This window comes from Perognathus longimembris, chromosome 1, assembly GCF_023159225.1.
Source record: "Perognathus longimembris pacificus isolate PPM17 chromosome 1, ASM2315922v1, whole genome shotgun sequence".
Lineage (NCBI taxonomy): Eukaryota > Metazoa > Chordata > Mammalia > Rodentia > Heteromyidae > Perognathus > Perognathus longimembris.
This window is the reverse complement of record NC_063161.1, coordinates 69,321,019-69,337,971: the sequence shown is the minus strand read 5'-3', so window position 1 is coordinate 69,337,971 and position 16,953 is coordinate 69,321,019. Positions and strand designations below refer to the sequence as shown.

The 16,953-nt window shown below is 42.8% G+C and overlaps 1 protein-coding gene across 11 annotated transcripts in view; it reads right to left on the bottom strand.

The window, feature by feature from the left end:
* The window catches only part of LOC125366930 (transformation/transcription domain associated protein), a 105,236-nt gene that overhangs the window by 44,129 nt on the left and 44,154 nt on the right, over nucleotides 1-16,953 (bottom strand). For 10 of the 11 annotated variants that reach the window (XM_048367626.1, XM_048367628.1, XM_048367648.1 and 7 more), the window contains 11 exons: nucleotides 15,757-15,974; nucleotides 15,475-15,672; nucleotides 14,390-14,650; nucleotides 13,332-13,493; nucleotides 12,156-12,252; nucleotides 10,426-10,547; nucleotides 10,038-10,208; nucleotides 7,224-7,292; nucleotides 2,919-3,038; nucleotides 638-757; nucleotides 13-177 (listed from right to left, as the gene is read on the bottom strand). In XM_048367626.1, coding sequence (XP_048223583.1) covers nucleotides 13-177; nucleotides 638-757; nucleotides 2,919-3,038; nucleotides 7,224-7,292; nucleotides 10,038-10,208; nucleotides 10,426-10,547; nucleotides 12,156-12,252; nucleotides 13,332-13,493; nucleotides 14,390-14,650; nucleotides 15,475-15,672; nucleotides 15,757-15,974 — 1,703 coding nt within the window. The remainder of the gene's footprint in view (nucleotides 1-12; nucleotides 178-637; nucleotides 758-2,918; nucleotides 3,039-7,223; nucleotides 7,293-10,037; nucleotides 10,209-10,425; nucleotides 10,548-12,155; nucleotides 12,253-13,331; nucleotides 13,494-14,389; nucleotides 14,651-15,474; nucleotides 15,673-15,756; nucleotides 15,975-16,953) is intronic. The other variant, XM_048367634.1, reaches the window with a different exon arrangement.

Sequence of the window (16,953 nt, the reverse complement as noted above, 5' to 3'; positions counted from 1 at the left end):
AAGAGATTCTACCTTGATAGCCTGGAACTGGAGGTCCAGGCGCAGGGTACTGGTGCTGGGTGAGCCAGGGCGCACAGCAGCCTGGGCACCACCCGGCAGTAATAGAGTGATGAACCTGTTGGGGTTAGCTGCCAGTACGTCTCGCAGAGGCCTGGCATCTTTGTGTTTTAAAAAACTCTGAAAAATAGAAGAGGAAAACTAATTTGGACAAATCAAACTCACAGGACATGAATTCAAAGGTCCTTGCTAATTCTATACAGATAAGCTTAAGAAAGTATCACTACAAGCACCTTTGAAAAATAAATGATGTTTTAGCTAGAAATGGAACTGTGAGTACTAGCCTTGCGCAAAAAAGTCCAGGAAAAGTACCCTAAGTTAAAGCACCAAGACCAGCATACACACACACAAAGATACGTTTAAGTAGTAACCACACATCACAATTATGATTTTACAATCCTAGTAGAGAGCTCACTTGTCATGTACACAACCAAAAAGCAATGGGGTTTGCAATACTCAAACATCCCTGAGGAACATGAAGTCGGGACACTGACTAGAGAAATGTGAGTTTAATGGGGACACTGGGCACACAGCTGACATAGATCTACTGGGGCCAGACGGAGGCTACTCCAGCTCCTACCATGAACATTCGGCTCCACTGGGGATCATTGAGGGTTGCTTCCATCATGAACAGCTCCACTGTCTGCGAGGGGTGCCGTGTCAGGAACTTGATCAGAGGCTCTCTGAATGGACTTCCCGCCTGTGAGATATGGGCAAAGCTGCATGCCACTCCTCCCCACTCACAGCTCATCCACCTGATCACAGTGAGGTACAGTGACACACACCTGAAGAGGCTAAGGCAGGAAGATTGGGAGTTTGAGGCCTATCTGAGCTACATGATAACTTTTTGTCGGTCATAGAGCTTGAATTCGAGGCCTGGGAGCTGTCCCTGAGCTCTTTGGCTCAAGGCTCTACCACTTTGAGCCACAGCACCACTTCTGGTTTTCTGTGATTAATTGGAGATAAGAGTCTCACAGACTTTCCTGCCTGGGCTGGCTTTGAACCACACCCCTCAGATCTCAGCCTCCTGAGTAGCTAGGATTGCAGGAGTGAGCCGCCAGCATCTGACCTACATGGTAACTTTTTGAAAAAAATAAACAAACAAAACATGCATTTTTTAAAAATGTCTAAAAACTACAAGCAGATAATTTCCCTATTAAAATGTAACAAGCCGGGCAATGGTGGCTCATCTTAGCTACCAGGAGCCTGAGATCTGAGGATCGTGGTTCAAAGCCATCCTGGGCAGAAAAGTCTGTGAGAGTCTTATCTCCAATAAACTACTCAGAAAAAGCCAGAAGTGGCGCTGTGGCTCAAGTGGTAGAGTGCTATCCTTGAGCAAGAGAAGCTCAAGGACAGGGCCCAGGTCCTGAGTTCAAGTCCCAGGACCAGCAAAAAATAAAGTAAAATGTAACAAAATGAAGCCAGGCACCAGTGGTTCATTCTTATAATCCTAGCTACTCAGGGATGAGATCTGAAGGTACTACTGATTGTAAGGCCAGAGCAAGAAAAGTTTGAGGCTCTTATCTCCAGTTAAGCAGCAAAAAGCCAGAAGCAGAGCTGTAGCTTAAGTGACAAGAGTGCCAGCCTTGAGCTCAGAGGCTCAGGGACAGAGCCCAGACCCTGAGTTCAAACCCCAGGAGCAGCGAAATAAGACAAAACAGAATAATAAACTAAGGGGCTGTTTCAGTCCCTAGTTCTAGGACTAAATATACAAACAAGCTGAAAAGCAAATCACAAGCAACACATAAAGAATCCCTCGGGGCTGGGGATATAGCCTAGTGGCAAGAGTGCCTGCCTTGGATACACGAGGCCCTAGGTTTGATTCCCCAGCACCACATATACAGAAAACGGCCAGAAGCGGCACTGTGGCTCAAGTGGCAGAGTGCTAGCCTTGAGCGGGAAGAAGCCAGGGACAGTGCTCAGGCCCTGAGTCCAAGGCCCAGGACTGGCCAAAAAAAAAAAAAAAAAGAATCCCTCAATGTGCATCCAATCATACAAAATATTTACCGAAGTGAATTCCAGGAAATGGAAACAACAGGTTTTTTTTTTCTTTCTGGCTATTTCTGCTTTCTTTTCTTCTTGTTCATTTATATGTCTTTGAGAGTATAAGGGAAGACACAGAAATGGAGGGACAAGGGATGGAAAAATGTAGCAGTGGTACTCACTGGATACTATGTTGAAAATGAACTATACAACTTGTTGGTGGGGAATGGGAGGGGAAAACTGAGAGTAAGGGAAGAGGTGACGTTGTCCAAAAAGAAATGTAGGGCTGGGAATATGGCCTAGTGGTAAAGCGCTCGCCTCATACACATGACGCCCTGGGTTTGATTCCTCAGCACCACATATATATAGAAAAAGCCGGAAGTGGTACTGTGGCTCAAGTGGTAGAGTGCTAGCCTTGAGCAAAAAGAAGCCAGAGACAGTGTTCAGGCCCTGAGTTCAAACCCCAGGACTGGCAAACAAAACAAAACAAAAAGAAATGTACTCTTTATCTGACTTATGTAACTATCACCCCTCTGTACATCACTTTTATAAGAACAATCCTTTTTTTCAGGCATTAAAGAGTTTATTGGGAGGAGAGCAAACTGCCAGCCCACACAAGATGGAGGTGTGGGGAGATGGAGGGAAAAGAAGAAGAGAGAAAGGAAAAAAGAGAGAAAGACAGGTATAGTAACCATTTTTTAAATTAAAAAGTAAAGACCTTGTTTGTCAACAGTGAAACTAAAATTAAAAAGTGCCCAAGAGCCATCCCAAAAGATCCTTCTACTTTCTGTGTCCTGGATTTTCTGAATAGCGATGGTTGAAACGAAGGTACAAAGATTTACACCATTAAAAAAAAAATCCTTCAGTTTGGTCCATACCTCAATCAACATGGCCCGTTCTGTTTTCATTACAACCTCTAACAAAGGCTTGACTAGAGTTTGAGGTGCAGCTGGGATCAGATGAAAAAGGTTTATAATTGCTGAACAAATCTTCATTTCCTAACAAAGAAAACCAGAAATTATAAATATGCCAATTAGTTTTGTGAGCCAGACAGCACTACAGACCCGACTACAGTCTAGCTACATTCGCAAGGCTGGCCATCAAAGCAAAGAGTTAACATGGAAAAGCCACCACTTACCTGTCTTAAATCAGAACTGTGTTTTGTCCAGAGGAAACTCACTGCCCCTAGCCTTCAGTTCAGCTGTCATTAGGGGATGGGAAGAATGGAGGCCCTGAGGGGACATCACTGTTTATGCCTATGTTGGGGGTGATGTGGGGTCTCCTGTGGTAGTCCCTCTCAGATTCTTCACTTTGCTACACTATCCACTAAGGACTAACTACACAGACTTCTCTTGCCCTCAAAACCTAGTCAAAGAAATTCTTCAAAAAGCACTTTAAGTGTTTACCTACCAAGTATCAATGTAAACAAAGGACTGAAGATGGTACTAAGCATTTGTCAACCTGGCCTCAAAATGAAGCTGACAAAATGCTCCACTGAATCACATGAAAATGCCTGAATGCAAGGCTCTGCGCTTTCTCATGAGCTGCCTGCTGTACAGGTCACTCCAGTGTCCTACTCTGAAAGGCAGAGGCTTTGCCTCTGCTGTTCCAAGGACTCTTCAGGGGCACAGGAAAGGAATGGGCCCACTGCAGCACGCTACATCGTGTGCGCGGTGGTATGGGAGGCTGTAGGCAGGTAAAATGGAGATACTAAACACCAGTCTGGAGGGGAATATTCCCAGCAGTGTCTCAGATACGTTTCAGGCTTTCTCTTATAAGGTGTAAAAAGGAGGCAGGTCAGAAGTGAGAAAAAATGGCTCATTCTCACCCACTTTTAAAGCTCTTTCAAGTCCTTAGATAAAATATGTTCTGTCCCCAAAATACTGCGTTTTAAATAGTTCTTTAATGGCATGAAAAGTCATGAAAGTCCTTGTTTGGTCTTTACAATATTGCTGGGAGGCTGAAACAGGTGTTATCATCCTCATTTTATAGAAGGAGAAAGCTCAGAGTTGGACAGTGTGATTACTACAAGTTGTGTGGTGTGAGTACCTGTGTGTGTGCCTGAGGGAAGGTGAGGGGGAGAGGGAAGGGTAGAATTGGCAGGGAGGCTCGAAATCCAAGGCAGTCAGTAAGTTAGCAATTCTGAAGGAAATACAATCACTCCCCATTTCCAGCAGAAGTATTCTCTGCAGTTTCCTCTCAGGAGGTTCTTACATATATATCTATGAGTATGCATGAACACTATGATGGGAAAACCAACTCGATCTGAAACAGTATTGAAATATTGCATTTCTCACATGTAGAAAACAAAAGAACTTAAAAGAGTCTTGCTTAAAATGTCCTAATAAAGAACATGCGTGGCATCCGGACAGGTTACAGCAAGGACACTAATACAATTCTGCCACAGACAGACAGTACAGGTCACCGCACTCAAAGGCACAAGGCACTCTGTCCACTACAGAATCACGACACAGCAAAACCAAATGCAACAAAACCCCCTCCTGCAACTCCACTCAGTCTCACCTCTACCCCTTCCATGGCAGGCTGAACCAAAACAAAAATTACAGCATGAAAAAAGGCAACAAAAAAGTAAAAAAAAAAAAAAATTAAAAAAGAAAAAATAACAAATTAAAGTGTTCTTCACATTGCAAGTCATAAACTGACTTTTAATAGGTTGTTCTCACCTCAAACTGACAGAATGGAGACAAGGAACATCTCCCGCACTCTGAAATGCTTTCCTGAGGATGGGGAGGAAAATCATCTTTTCCATTTATGTCATTTACATGAAAAACTTCCCACATTCTCAAACACAATAAGGGTTATTGGGGTTAACAGGACAGTAAAGACACAATTATCAGAAAGCATAGAATTAACAAATGCTCAGCAGCAAAAAAAACACATCTCAGATGTGTCAACACGGCCCTTTCATAGTGTCTAACACGGTTCCCTAAGTTTAACATTTAAAAGTAGGATTTCAGTATTTTTGTGTAAAGGGAGAAATGGTGAGACTCAGTTGTTATGTAAATACCTTTTAAAAAGACATCTCTCTCAGGATGAGTAATTCAAGATTTCATGTGAAGTACTAAGGCAATTCGAAAAGAAAAACCTCCTTCCCCAACTAGTAAGAAGAATTAGGGTGGTAGTGTCCATCAATTAGTCATGGCCAAGCCCCGCCCACAGACAACAATCACAAGGTCACCCACTCAGCACTAGCTGCTGTGCACCAGGCTGCAGTCTTCACAAACTAGCTTTGCTGGCACACAATAGTGCCTAAGTCACTGAACTAATAGGTCGACATGTGCTGTTCCTTATAAACTCAGTGTCAAAAAGGAAGCCTTAAACACGGTGACAGTGAAAAGCTATGGTCTTCGTGGACTTAAGTTAGAGAAGAGGCTTTTATATTTTTAGTCAACTACTTAACACCTCCAAGTATGGTGACTTGACAGAGCAAAGTAAGCTGGGAACAATAATAGGAGTAAATTATTTTCCAAGATCTATTCATTTGTCCTGAATAGCATCACTAATAAAATAACTGGAGCAAAAAACCTGAGTGGTGGTCTAGCTTTGAGCTAAGGCAAAGAAGCCACAGCTATCCTATCTGTTTTTGACCCCAATAAGCCATGAAGTGAATTTCAGACACAGTCTGATGGATCCTGCTAATTCAGGTAGTAGATTCATAGGATGCTGAAAATATCCCAGCACAGCTGCCCCATACAATGGGCTACAGAAGTTTATGGGATCTTTTCTGAATCAATGGAAATCACTCATTTGCCCATGTTTATTTTAAACTATGTGTTTCAGTTATTTTTTTAAGTGAAATTTAGAGCAAAAACACCTAACAGATGAGAGATGGAGAAAATTATCTACTCTCAACTCAGCTCTTATCAATATGCTCTGCTCTCCTATATGAAGATGATTTGGTTTTGCACATATAAATAATAAACCTTCCAATAGGTCATATAGTGTATAAAACTTCTTAAAAAGTTTAAAATCCTATTTTAGTTCGGCTTAGTTGGCTTGTGTAGAAGCAGCAGAAAGTGAGATATATGTATATATTAAAAAAAACAACAACAAACCTAGATACAAAATGGTCAAAACAAAGCATAATAAAGCCAAAAAAAAATTCAAGTCAGGATGAAACATAGCATCCAACAAATAGGCACAGTAGGACAAAAGCCACAGTAATTACGCCTCTAAAGAACGGTGAGGAATTCTCTAATGAGAACACTGCTGTATGTAAAATGTCACCAGGGACAGAACTTCTAGAAACTATAATTTCCCTAATAGGACATCATCATAAAAAGTAAAACTATGTAATAACATTCACAGCAGAAAGCATGCATCTTTTAAATAAATAAGAGGTGGGTGTTTTTGTTTTTGTTTGGGGGGGGGCACCTGTCTTGGGCTTGAACTCAGGACCTAGGTGCTGTCTTTGAGCTTTTTACTCAAGGCTACACTCTACCCACTTGAGTCACAGCCTTCATTTCCAGCTTTTTGGTGCTTAACTAGAGATAAGAGTCTCTCAGATTTTCCCACCTAGGCTGGCTTCAAACAAAGATCCTAAGATCTCAGCCTCCTAAGCAGCTATGATTACAGGCATAAGCTATGAATGTCAGGTTCTAAATTTTTTGATAAGCAACTGCAGTGAAAACTTTAGACCTAGAAAATACACATGTGAGTGTTTATGTGCTTATTACAGTCTCCTAAATGCTTTGATAAACTCTTAAGGGCTTCTAGTTCATTTTACCAGACAATAATTTAAACACAAGTGTTTACCAACCACTGAGTGATGGAAAGCAATGGAAACAAGAGCTGAGGAACGCGCCACCATGTAAACTGCAGCTGCCAAGAACAGTCTAGAAAATACACCTTTTAAAAAGCAAGACTAGTGAAATCAAAATACTAACATTTCAGGATTCCCAGACTCATATCAACAGAAATATCACATTTAAATGATCAAAAGATTGATTTTAAAGAAATGTAAAAGGGAATGTTCAGCCGTTGAGAGATAAGAGCAAAATGTAGTGCTAACAAAAAATTGAGTTTTTAACAATTTACATGGACAATAATCACAGGCAATCCCATTTTGGACAGGCACTGTACTTAAAGCACTGCTCCAGCATTAGCACGATGCTGTCAGTGGTGGTGCTGGTGCCCTTTCCAGAAACAAGCGAGTTACTCACGTTGCCGTCGCTCCTCTGGCCCCCTTTGTGGGTGATGACCACAACTTCCATCCACTTGCGCAGATGTTGCTGTTGAGAAAACAAAACCTTTAGACACAACTTTTCCTTGATGATCATAGGAGCACTTCACTTCCCATCACTGCTTTGCTGTTGGGAAATTGTCAGCTTGAATTTGAATTTAATGTGAGGAATGCAGTAGCCTAGGTATCACTAGTAAGGTGGTACATGGGCTTCTGTTCTTGTTCTGAGCAGCAAGAATGAACTTGACAATACACCAGGAAGCAGCCAGACCTGCCAGTTTCTGTCCACGCTGAGTACTAGAATGGGCCAGCAGACCTCAGCTGTGCTGGGAAAGCCTCCTAGCCAGTGGGGAGGTAAAACATAAGGTACATATTGTGTGCAATCACTGGAGGGACAGGAACTAACTCTAGGGAGGGGTAGGGTAAGGAGGCTGTGATGTCTAGGGAGGGCTAGAAGGAGAGAGAGGGAGAAAGAAAGAGGGAAAGGGCCCTGAAGCCAACATGGGTCAGGTGGCCACTTGTGGCTGAGCAGACAGCATGAATCTAGGCTGTGCAAAGGTGTGGCAGCAGGCAGCAGTTCCTTTCCATAAAGAATAAGGGCAAATCCATGGGGAGAGAGAGCGAGCTGGCTGCTAGCCAATCCAGGTATGTGTGGTATGTGGCAGTCATGGTCCAGGCCCCTTGACCAGCTAACCTACACAGACAAGCACTTAGAAGCCTAAAGCTAAACCACAATAATGTGCTCAAATAGCAAGTTTCCTTACTATCCTGCAATGTTCAAATTTATTCGTTAGAATACTGATACCCCACGAGAGGTTAACAAGCTACTTTAAAAGACCTTCTAGGCCTTTAATATCCTTACAGATATCCACCCAGAGCTGCACTTCCCAAACTCACATAGCCAAGAAACACTATGCAATGTGGGGTCACTACTCCATACTGAGGAACAAAGAAGAGAAGACACACTTCTAACAAGGCCATAAACTAGGGTAACAAAATTCTCTGAAGCTGTAACCTTATCTCATACCATATACAAAAAATGAACTAAAGGGCTGGGAATACGGCCTAGTGGCAAAAGTGCTTGCCTCCTACACATGAAGCTCTCGGTTCGATTCCCCAGCACCACATATATGGAAAACGGCCAGAAGGGGTGCTGTGGCTCAGGTGGCAGAGTGCTAGCCTTGAGTGGGAAGAAGCCAGGGATGGTACTCAGGCCCTGAGTCCAAGGCCCAGGACTGGCCAGAAAAAAAAAAAAAAAAAAGAACTAAAAATGGATCAAAGACCTAAATGTAGGAATTAAAACTGTAAAACTTAAGGGAAAATATTCACCATTGTGAACAGCTAACCTCAAGAACAACAGAGGACAGAGGGGCAGAGACCGGATGATTTCTCAAGCCATTTATAAAACCTTCAGGCAAAGCACTGGTGGCTCATAGCTACAAGTCTAGCTACTCAGGAGGCTGAGCTCTGACGACTGAGGTTGAAAGCCAGCCTAGGCAGGAAAGTCCACGAGACTCTTACCTCCAATTAGCCACCAGAAAACCAAAAGTGGCGCTGTGGCTCAAAGTGGTAGAGCACTAGCCTTGAGCTGAAGAGCTCAGGTTCAGTGCCCAGAGTTCAAGCCCCACAATGAACCAAAACAAAAAACAAAAACAAACAACTGCATGGCTTTCCTATTTATGTGCTGACCATCTACACTCCAAATACAGTATTTCTACTCACTCCTACTTGCAGCTGATGGGAAGGGTACTGTCAGACACAGAAAAAAGAAATCAATAGTGAAAGGCTACTTAGGAAACAAAAGCATGAAGAAACATATATGCTTGCAGTGATGTACAATGAATCCTAAGCTAACAAAATGATTCTTTATTAAGCTATTTGCCATAAGCAAAATGGAGTGAACAAAAAAGCTAACACATGAAATCCCCTCTCATCTGCTTACAGATCACTGCTAAACACTGTTAGATCTTTTATCTGCATAATGATTTTCTTGAGTAACTCTAAACCACAAAGAATTTCTAAAATTCCTGCTCTGGCTGTATGTTCTATTGTATGTTCTATATGTTGTTCTATTCTGCAGAAGGGCAAAAGTGGCAGGGTCTCTTCAGAGAGAACTCAACAATGCACCTGGGGGCTGGGGATATGGCCCAGTGGCAAGAGCTCTTGCCTCGTATACATGAAGCCCTCGGTTCGATTCCCCAGCACCACATATACAGAAAATGGCCAGAAGTGGCGCTGTGGCTCAAGTGGCAAAGTGCTAGCCTTGAGCAAAGAGAAGCCAGGGACAGTGTTCAGGCCCAGGACTGGCAAAAAAAAAAAAAAAAAAATGCACTTGGATTAACATGCACGTATTCCTTCTGACCTGCAAGTTCTACCCTATGCCACTGGTAAACACTCACCAATTATAGCAGCAAGAGAGTGAGAACGATCTATTGTTTCCTTCTGGGGGAGTAGGCTAGGAGCCCAACTAATGAAATACAATGCAACCAAATAACCACAACGAAGTAGCAGTATGTATTCATATGAAATGGTAAGTGTTCGTGGAAACAGCAAGGACTGTTATGCAATTTATCCCTTGGTGAGATAATGCTACATGCCAAGTTCTTCCAGAAGGACATCCAGGTAACTGTTAGTCATCAAGGAAGAAGTAGTACTGGACAGTAAGCAAAAAGGATTTTTGTGCTTATCTTTTACAGCTTTTGCATTTTAAATCATATGAATATATTATTTATTTTAAAAACAATTTCCATTTCCAAAGTTCATTACAGAATATGTATAAGTGCATTTAGCTTACCATCATCTGATCGCAAAATTTATCATTGAAGGAATTTGGGAAAAGCCTAGTAACTGATGTCAGCCGATTTACAACATTCAATGTCAAACTTCGGTAATCTCCCAGCATCATCAGCAAGGGGCGCATATGTGTATGAATCTGGTCCACTTCGATGGTAGCACCTTCTAAAAACTATTACAAAAGAGAAGGTATCAAGAAAAAGAGGCAACAAGAAGATTGTAGCAGACCGGAAGTCACACTTGACTTCCCTTGGGGAAAACAGAGTATTAACCATGCTTTGCAGGAACCCGATTGATCTGTTTGTTTTTAAACTTCAGGCAGAAAACTTGTAATACATGATACCCAAAGAAACTTCTAAGTGTGCCAAAGGAGGTCGGCATCCACCCACCTTTCTCATACAAGCTTCTCCCGCCTCTTGGAGTTCACTGTTGGTAGAATTAAGAGCTTTGAAGAGTGCGGCGATGATTTTCTCCCTGGACTGAGGAAGGTAATTGCAGGCAGCAAGCGCATCTTTAGGAGAGAAATCAGTGTAATTTCATTAGTAACCTGAAAAATATATGAACAGTTTTGTGCTCTAAAAGATCCTGCCAACTAGGCTGGGAATGTGGCTTAGTGGTAGAGTGCTTGCCTCAGCACCACATATACAGAAAAGGCTGGAAGTGGCGCTATGGCTCAAGTGGTAGAGTACTAGCTTTGAGCAGAAAGAAGCCAGGGACAGTGCTCAGGCCCTGAGTTCAAGCCCCAGGACTGGGGGGAAAGAAAGAACAAGATCCTGCCAACTATGAGTCACTAATCCTATTTCTTAGCATCTGCATTCAAGAAAGACTAAGGTCTTCCAGCCGCCCATTCAGTACTGACTTAAAATGAGACAATGTCCTACCCAAAAAGCCATGGTCAACCTTTCACCTCCAGATCCCCAGGTCCCCAAGACAGCCTCATAGATCACAGAGCATGGATGGCCTGGAGCAGTCACGTCTGAAGTACAGAAGGTAGTACCTCTCAACTACTGGTTTTAAGTGACTTCTTTCAACTACCAGAATCTAATCAGTTGATTGAAGGCTTTATGTCTTCAAAAAAATGTGAATACTGTTAAGAAAGGGGACACATCTCTATTCTGTTTTAATTAAGCGATGACATTCTACCAAGAGTTAATACTCGGGCTGGGAAATGTGGCTTAGTGGTAGAGTGCTTGCCTAGCATGCATGAAGCCCTGGGTTTGATTCCTCAGTACTGCATAAACAGAAAAGGCCGCAAATGGTGCTGTGGTTCAAGTTGTAGAGCACAAACCTTGAGCACAGAGAGTCTCAGGGACAAAGCAAAGGCCCTGAGTTCAAGCCCCAGGATACACAAAGAAAAAAAAAGGTAATATTCAAAAGTTGAAAGTTGCCAATGAAAATGAAGTACCTAAGAGTAAGCTTTAGACAGAAACCCCCAAAGAGGAGCTTTCATATAGTCTGGCATACCCCAATCACTTTGACTTGTCTTGTATGAAAACCCTCTACCCCCATTCATTAGGTATCATGGGTCTTCCTCTCACTTTTTCTATCACTAATTCAAAAGAGGAGGTATCCTGGACAATATTTTATTAATGCATAAAAATCCAAGCAACAACTAGCCACTAGAAAAAAAAACACCTTTGTATTATGTATTTACCACAAAAAGGAAAATGACAGTTTCTGAATATAAAGTAAAGTATATACAGTTGTCATGCTAAACAATGAAAAACTGGTGCTCCTATAGACCACAGGCTCCCAAATACTTCCAGCACACTGAAAAGCCTATCAAGGTTGTAACAAACCCAGTAAGATTATACATGATTCTGATGAAAATGGCACTATGAGGATGTTAGGACAATTCTCCTAAATCAGAACACTAGAGGCCTAAAAGAATTACAGAAAAAAGAGTTTACTAAAGAGTAAACTCCAGTTTAGAGTACAAGATTACTTAAAATCATAATCACAACATTATCCAATTTCATAAACATGATCTTTGATACCATCTTTAAAGGACCACATAAAAGCCAAAATTACCAATTAGACAGCAGCAATAAAAAAGGCTACTTACCATATCTTTTCACATTTATACTCTGTAACTTACTTCTGATTTACATTCACTTACTTAATGCTGCAATCCGTAAAGGAACAAGTGATGGAAGGCTCTTGTAACATGGCAGCTTGGTCAAAGCTGAATCCTCAGCCTCACACAAATTCAGGAGCTGTCAATAGGAAATGATTTAGGTGACCCACCCCTTCTGAGACAACACAGTGACCTTGCAAATAACAGGACACAGCAATCTGCCACACACACTACAACACAACCCACAAGCCAAATTCAGATCCTGAACAAGCAGGAAAATATGACTGTGCTCCTTTTCTAAAGCAGAACTCCAGTGAACTCTTGTGGATTCTTAGGGACATTCTCACTCCCTTGATATCATGATCACTCTATCTGTAACTACAAATCCCACAAGAGGAGGTGCATCTCCCTCTTCTTCAGGACTGCTTCCTCAATGCCTGGACAAACCCTCAAGAAACAGACCATAACTTGAGCAGTGAGTGGTATTTCTTCTTCTCCAGTACAGAAAAACATAATAATGAAGTAGACTGAATGTCAACCAACCCTTCCAGGCATTTTAGAATCCAGGTGTATATTCAGATATCTAATACTTAAAGCATTAGGATGATGTTCTATTGCTATTTTACACCTTCTCTTTATGGATATCTCAGAAAATAAGACATCTACCACTTTTTCCCCTCAAAAATTGCAATCTGAGCAGGGTACCAGTGGCTCAAGCCTGTAATCCTAGCTACTCAGAAGGCTGAGATCTGAAGATCTCTAAACTGAAGCCTGCCCAGGCAGGAAGAGACCATGAGACTCTATCTCCAAGAGACCACCAAAAAGCTGGAAGAGAAGAAAGTGGCTCAAGTGGTAGAGTGCCAGCCTTGAGCGCAAAAGGTAAGAGATAGCGCCCAGGCCTGAGTTCAAGCCCCAGTATGGCAGACATACACATACTTAAACACATAGACAATTCCTATCTTGTAAAAGATTTTATTTTTACTGTGTTAGCTTTTATTTTGAAGACTGTGTCTATGTGAGTGTGTGTATGTGCACATGTGCGTTTGTCTGTGTGCTGGTACTGGGGATTGTACTGAAGGCCTCCCGCTCTCGCTCAGCTGATTACCTGCATCACTCCCTGAGTCTTCTCTGAATGTTGCCTGACCAGTCCTCATGTACAAAGACAGGCATGGGACTCAGTCATCACCATCCACACGATCCACACCACCACCCCCCTACCTCTGTGTAGAACACCTTATGCTCCACCACATTGAGATCCATTGTGAAGAGCCGGGGCTGCAGTGTGGTACAGAATGTGTTCCCTTCCATCAGGCCAATCTGTGCATTGGCAGGCTGGTGTCGCAGCAGGTGCTTCTTAGGTGGAACCATATCCTGGAGGACCTGGGAAGGTAGAGGAGGGGTACTGCTAACCAATTGCTCCGTGAAAAGCAAAGACCCCCTTCATCAACATGAATGAAAACCAGGGGGTGATCTTAACAACAGATGCCCTAAAAGTAGGCATGGGAGGACATGCTTCATAAACTAGAACTGGGTCATACACTAAGGCTCCAGCACAGCCTCTCTTAAAACAAAGCAAAATGAGCCTGGCAATGGGGGCTCATGCTTATAATCCTAGCTATTCAGGAGGCTGAGATCTGAGGATCATGGTTCCAAGCCAGCTCAGGTAAATTACATCCCTAAAATTCTTATGTACAATTAACCACCAGAAAACTAGAAGTAGAGCTGTTGTTCAAAGTAGTGGAGCACTGGCCTTGAGCAGAAAAGCTCAAGGACAGCACCAAGACCCTAAGTTCAAGCCCCAGGACCAACCAACCAACCAAAAAAAAAAAAAAAAAAAACCAGGCAAAATGAGACAAATCTACCAGATGGTGTTATACAGACTCAGAAAATCAGCCTTCTGGGCTGGGAATATGGCCTAGTGGCAAGAGTGCTTGCCTCCTACACATGAAGCTCTCGGTTCGATTCCCCAGCACCACATATATGGAAAACGGCCACAAGAGGTGCTGTGGCTCAGGTGGCAGAGTGCTAGCCTTGAGGGGGAAGAAGCCAGGAATGGTGCTCAGGCCCTGAGTCCAAGGCCCAGGACTTGCCAAAAAAAAAAAAGAAAATCAGCCTTCTATTACCTTAGTATTATCATTGAGATACTGCCATAAACATACTGTGCTATCTGAATATCTGAGATTAAAAAGAATATGCACAGTAAGAGTGCAACATGGACAAAAAATATAAACTATTTACAACTCAAATGTAAAAGAAAGTGATGCAAAAAATCTTACCTCTTTGTGGGGTTCCATTATCACAGTCACACTTTTCCCCGTGACCTGGGCCAGTACTTGAAGGGAATGCATAGCCTGTTTTCTCACAGTAGAGTTTGGGGAGGTGACCTCTCGAACCAAGTCGTGGGTCACATGGTGAAAAGATTTCTCCTGAGCTGCTACAATCTCTTCGGCTCTCTCCTCATCTTTCAAAGGAGTTGCACACCTCATGAGGAGCTGTTCCAGGGTGGTCTTTGCCATGGCAACTGCCCCATTGGAAACCTGCAGAGCAGGGAGGCCTTAGAAAGTAGGTTGATGCTGCCTACCACAGCTATCTGCTGGGCTGCAGATAAAGGCTGCTGGGGAGAAGAGGGTCATGCCCCTACTATCAACTGCTTTAACAAGAAATCTACCACAATCACTTCTTGTAGCTCATTTCTGTGTGTCATTCTGCCAGGAAATCATGACATAAAATGATCCTGGCACTAGCCAATCTAAGGACCTGGCAATGCCCACCACGTCCTAATGGAGTGAATTAAATCCACATATGAGCCATAGAGAATATTGGCATATAGGTCATAAAGAATATTGGTTTTACTTTTTTCTTCTTGGGGAGCGGAGAGAGAAGAAAAGGGTGGGGCACAGAAAGGGAGGGGTAAAAAAATGCAATCATGCTACACAGTACACATTATGTAGAAAATGACCTATGTAACTTGTGGACAGGGGTTAGAGGGGGAAAGTAAAGGAAGGGATGGTATTGTCCGAAAAAAGTGAAGTGCTTATTATCTGACTTATGAAATGGTAGCCCCTTAATAACAATAAAATTATTTAATAAAAAAGAAAAGAAAAAAGGAAGAAAGAAAAGAATACCAAACTTGGAGGAACTTGTGTAGCACACAGGAAACAACATGAGTGCCATTCTAAATGAAACAATTATTTGTGTCCCCAGAAGCTAGACTCTGGGCATCGGGAGCTGTCCTAGCATTAAAGTCACCATGTCACACTGACTACCAAGGATCCCTCACAGCAGAGTGGGCACTGTGAAACCATCTCAAGCTGACTCTCCAGGAGGCCAGTTCCTTGACAACACATGATCCATCACCCACCTCTCCGGTTAAGTCCATCATGACAAACAGGAGTGCTTTGAGGAACGTCTGCTGGTTCTGGAGAACCCATGTGAGAGGAAGTCGCTCCATGAGAAACTTAATGGACACCACACCTCCAAGCTTTGCATACCATGCCTGCTCGTAGCAACATGCACACAAGCGCTCAACAATGTAGGAAAAGAGGGGTAGCTGGCACGCCTGGAGAGAAAGAAAAAACTGTGTGGCATTACTGCAATTTTCACCTAGCAGCTTCCAAAAGGACTTCCCTCACTATGTCCGTACCCTCTCCTTTGAGCCCAGGATGATGCTTGCAACGTCGAATATCACAGCTAAGGCTACCTCTCCTATTTTGCAAAGTTCCTTCTCTTCGTAGGCCATACAGATAGCTATAGCATCAATAAGAACCAAAGGATCCATTCCTTTTGACCCGTTCTCTTCGCTGTGAAACATGGCGGTGCTGGGCTGACTGCCCACCTGGTAGCAAGGCAGCAGGAAAGGACCTGAGGAAAGCAAGCACATGGGAAAGTGGAATTCATTCCCACAACAGTTTTCACCCTCAAAGCTAAAAAACTCAATAAAACCCAGCTTTGGTTACTTTACATCAACTTTTATTAGTTGCAGTGATTTGTAAACTGAGCTAATAATTCGCAGGCTAATTTTGTGAATGTTTTCTATGGTATGCTGTACTGTTTTCTGATTTTCTCAATTAATAACTCAAAACTGAACCACAATGTAAAAAGCCAGTAAACAGGCTAAGGAGACAGAGCCTGGGAATGGCCTGATGTCCTGACATTCCTCGGGCAGCAGTGCCAGGGAGTACCTGTGGTCAGTCAGAGAGCGCTTGGCCACAACAGACTGAAATGAGTGCCCCAAACTGGGCAAAATATGGAAGCTCCTAACTCCAGCCTTGCTAGAGATAGAATGGCAGCATAGGGGAAGTGCTGAGAAATGACAGTTATATAATGTGGAGGGAAAAAGGGAAAAGTTCTATGGAGCTCACCAAAAATTGCGGTTGGCCTCAGGATCTGAAGCAAACTGCAGCAGGGTTAATTCAAGTGTGTTCTGGAGACTATAAGTGGTCTGATACATTTTCAGAAAATACTGAAACTGTTACAAAAGCATCCCATGAAATGGAACAGAGCAAACACAACTGACCCTTCACCACCAGAGAGTGAGAGCCACTGAGACAGGGGTATGCAAGCTATTCTAGGTAGGAGGAACAGAGCAGAGGGCTGTGGAGCAGACTAAAATACTGCAGGGGAGAGCTGACTGGAGACCAGAGTGTGTGGGAGGTGAAGCAGAGGGGAGGATGGCATTGGGAGATACTGCAGGGAGAAAAACTGGTTTATATACAGCATGTCCAAAGGGGCCTGTAGCTTAAAATCAGTACATTTTACAGACAAAAAATAAGAGCTATTTTGATCAATGTCATTGAAAAAAAGACACAACAAAATCAATCAGCCACTCAGCTTCTCTGAA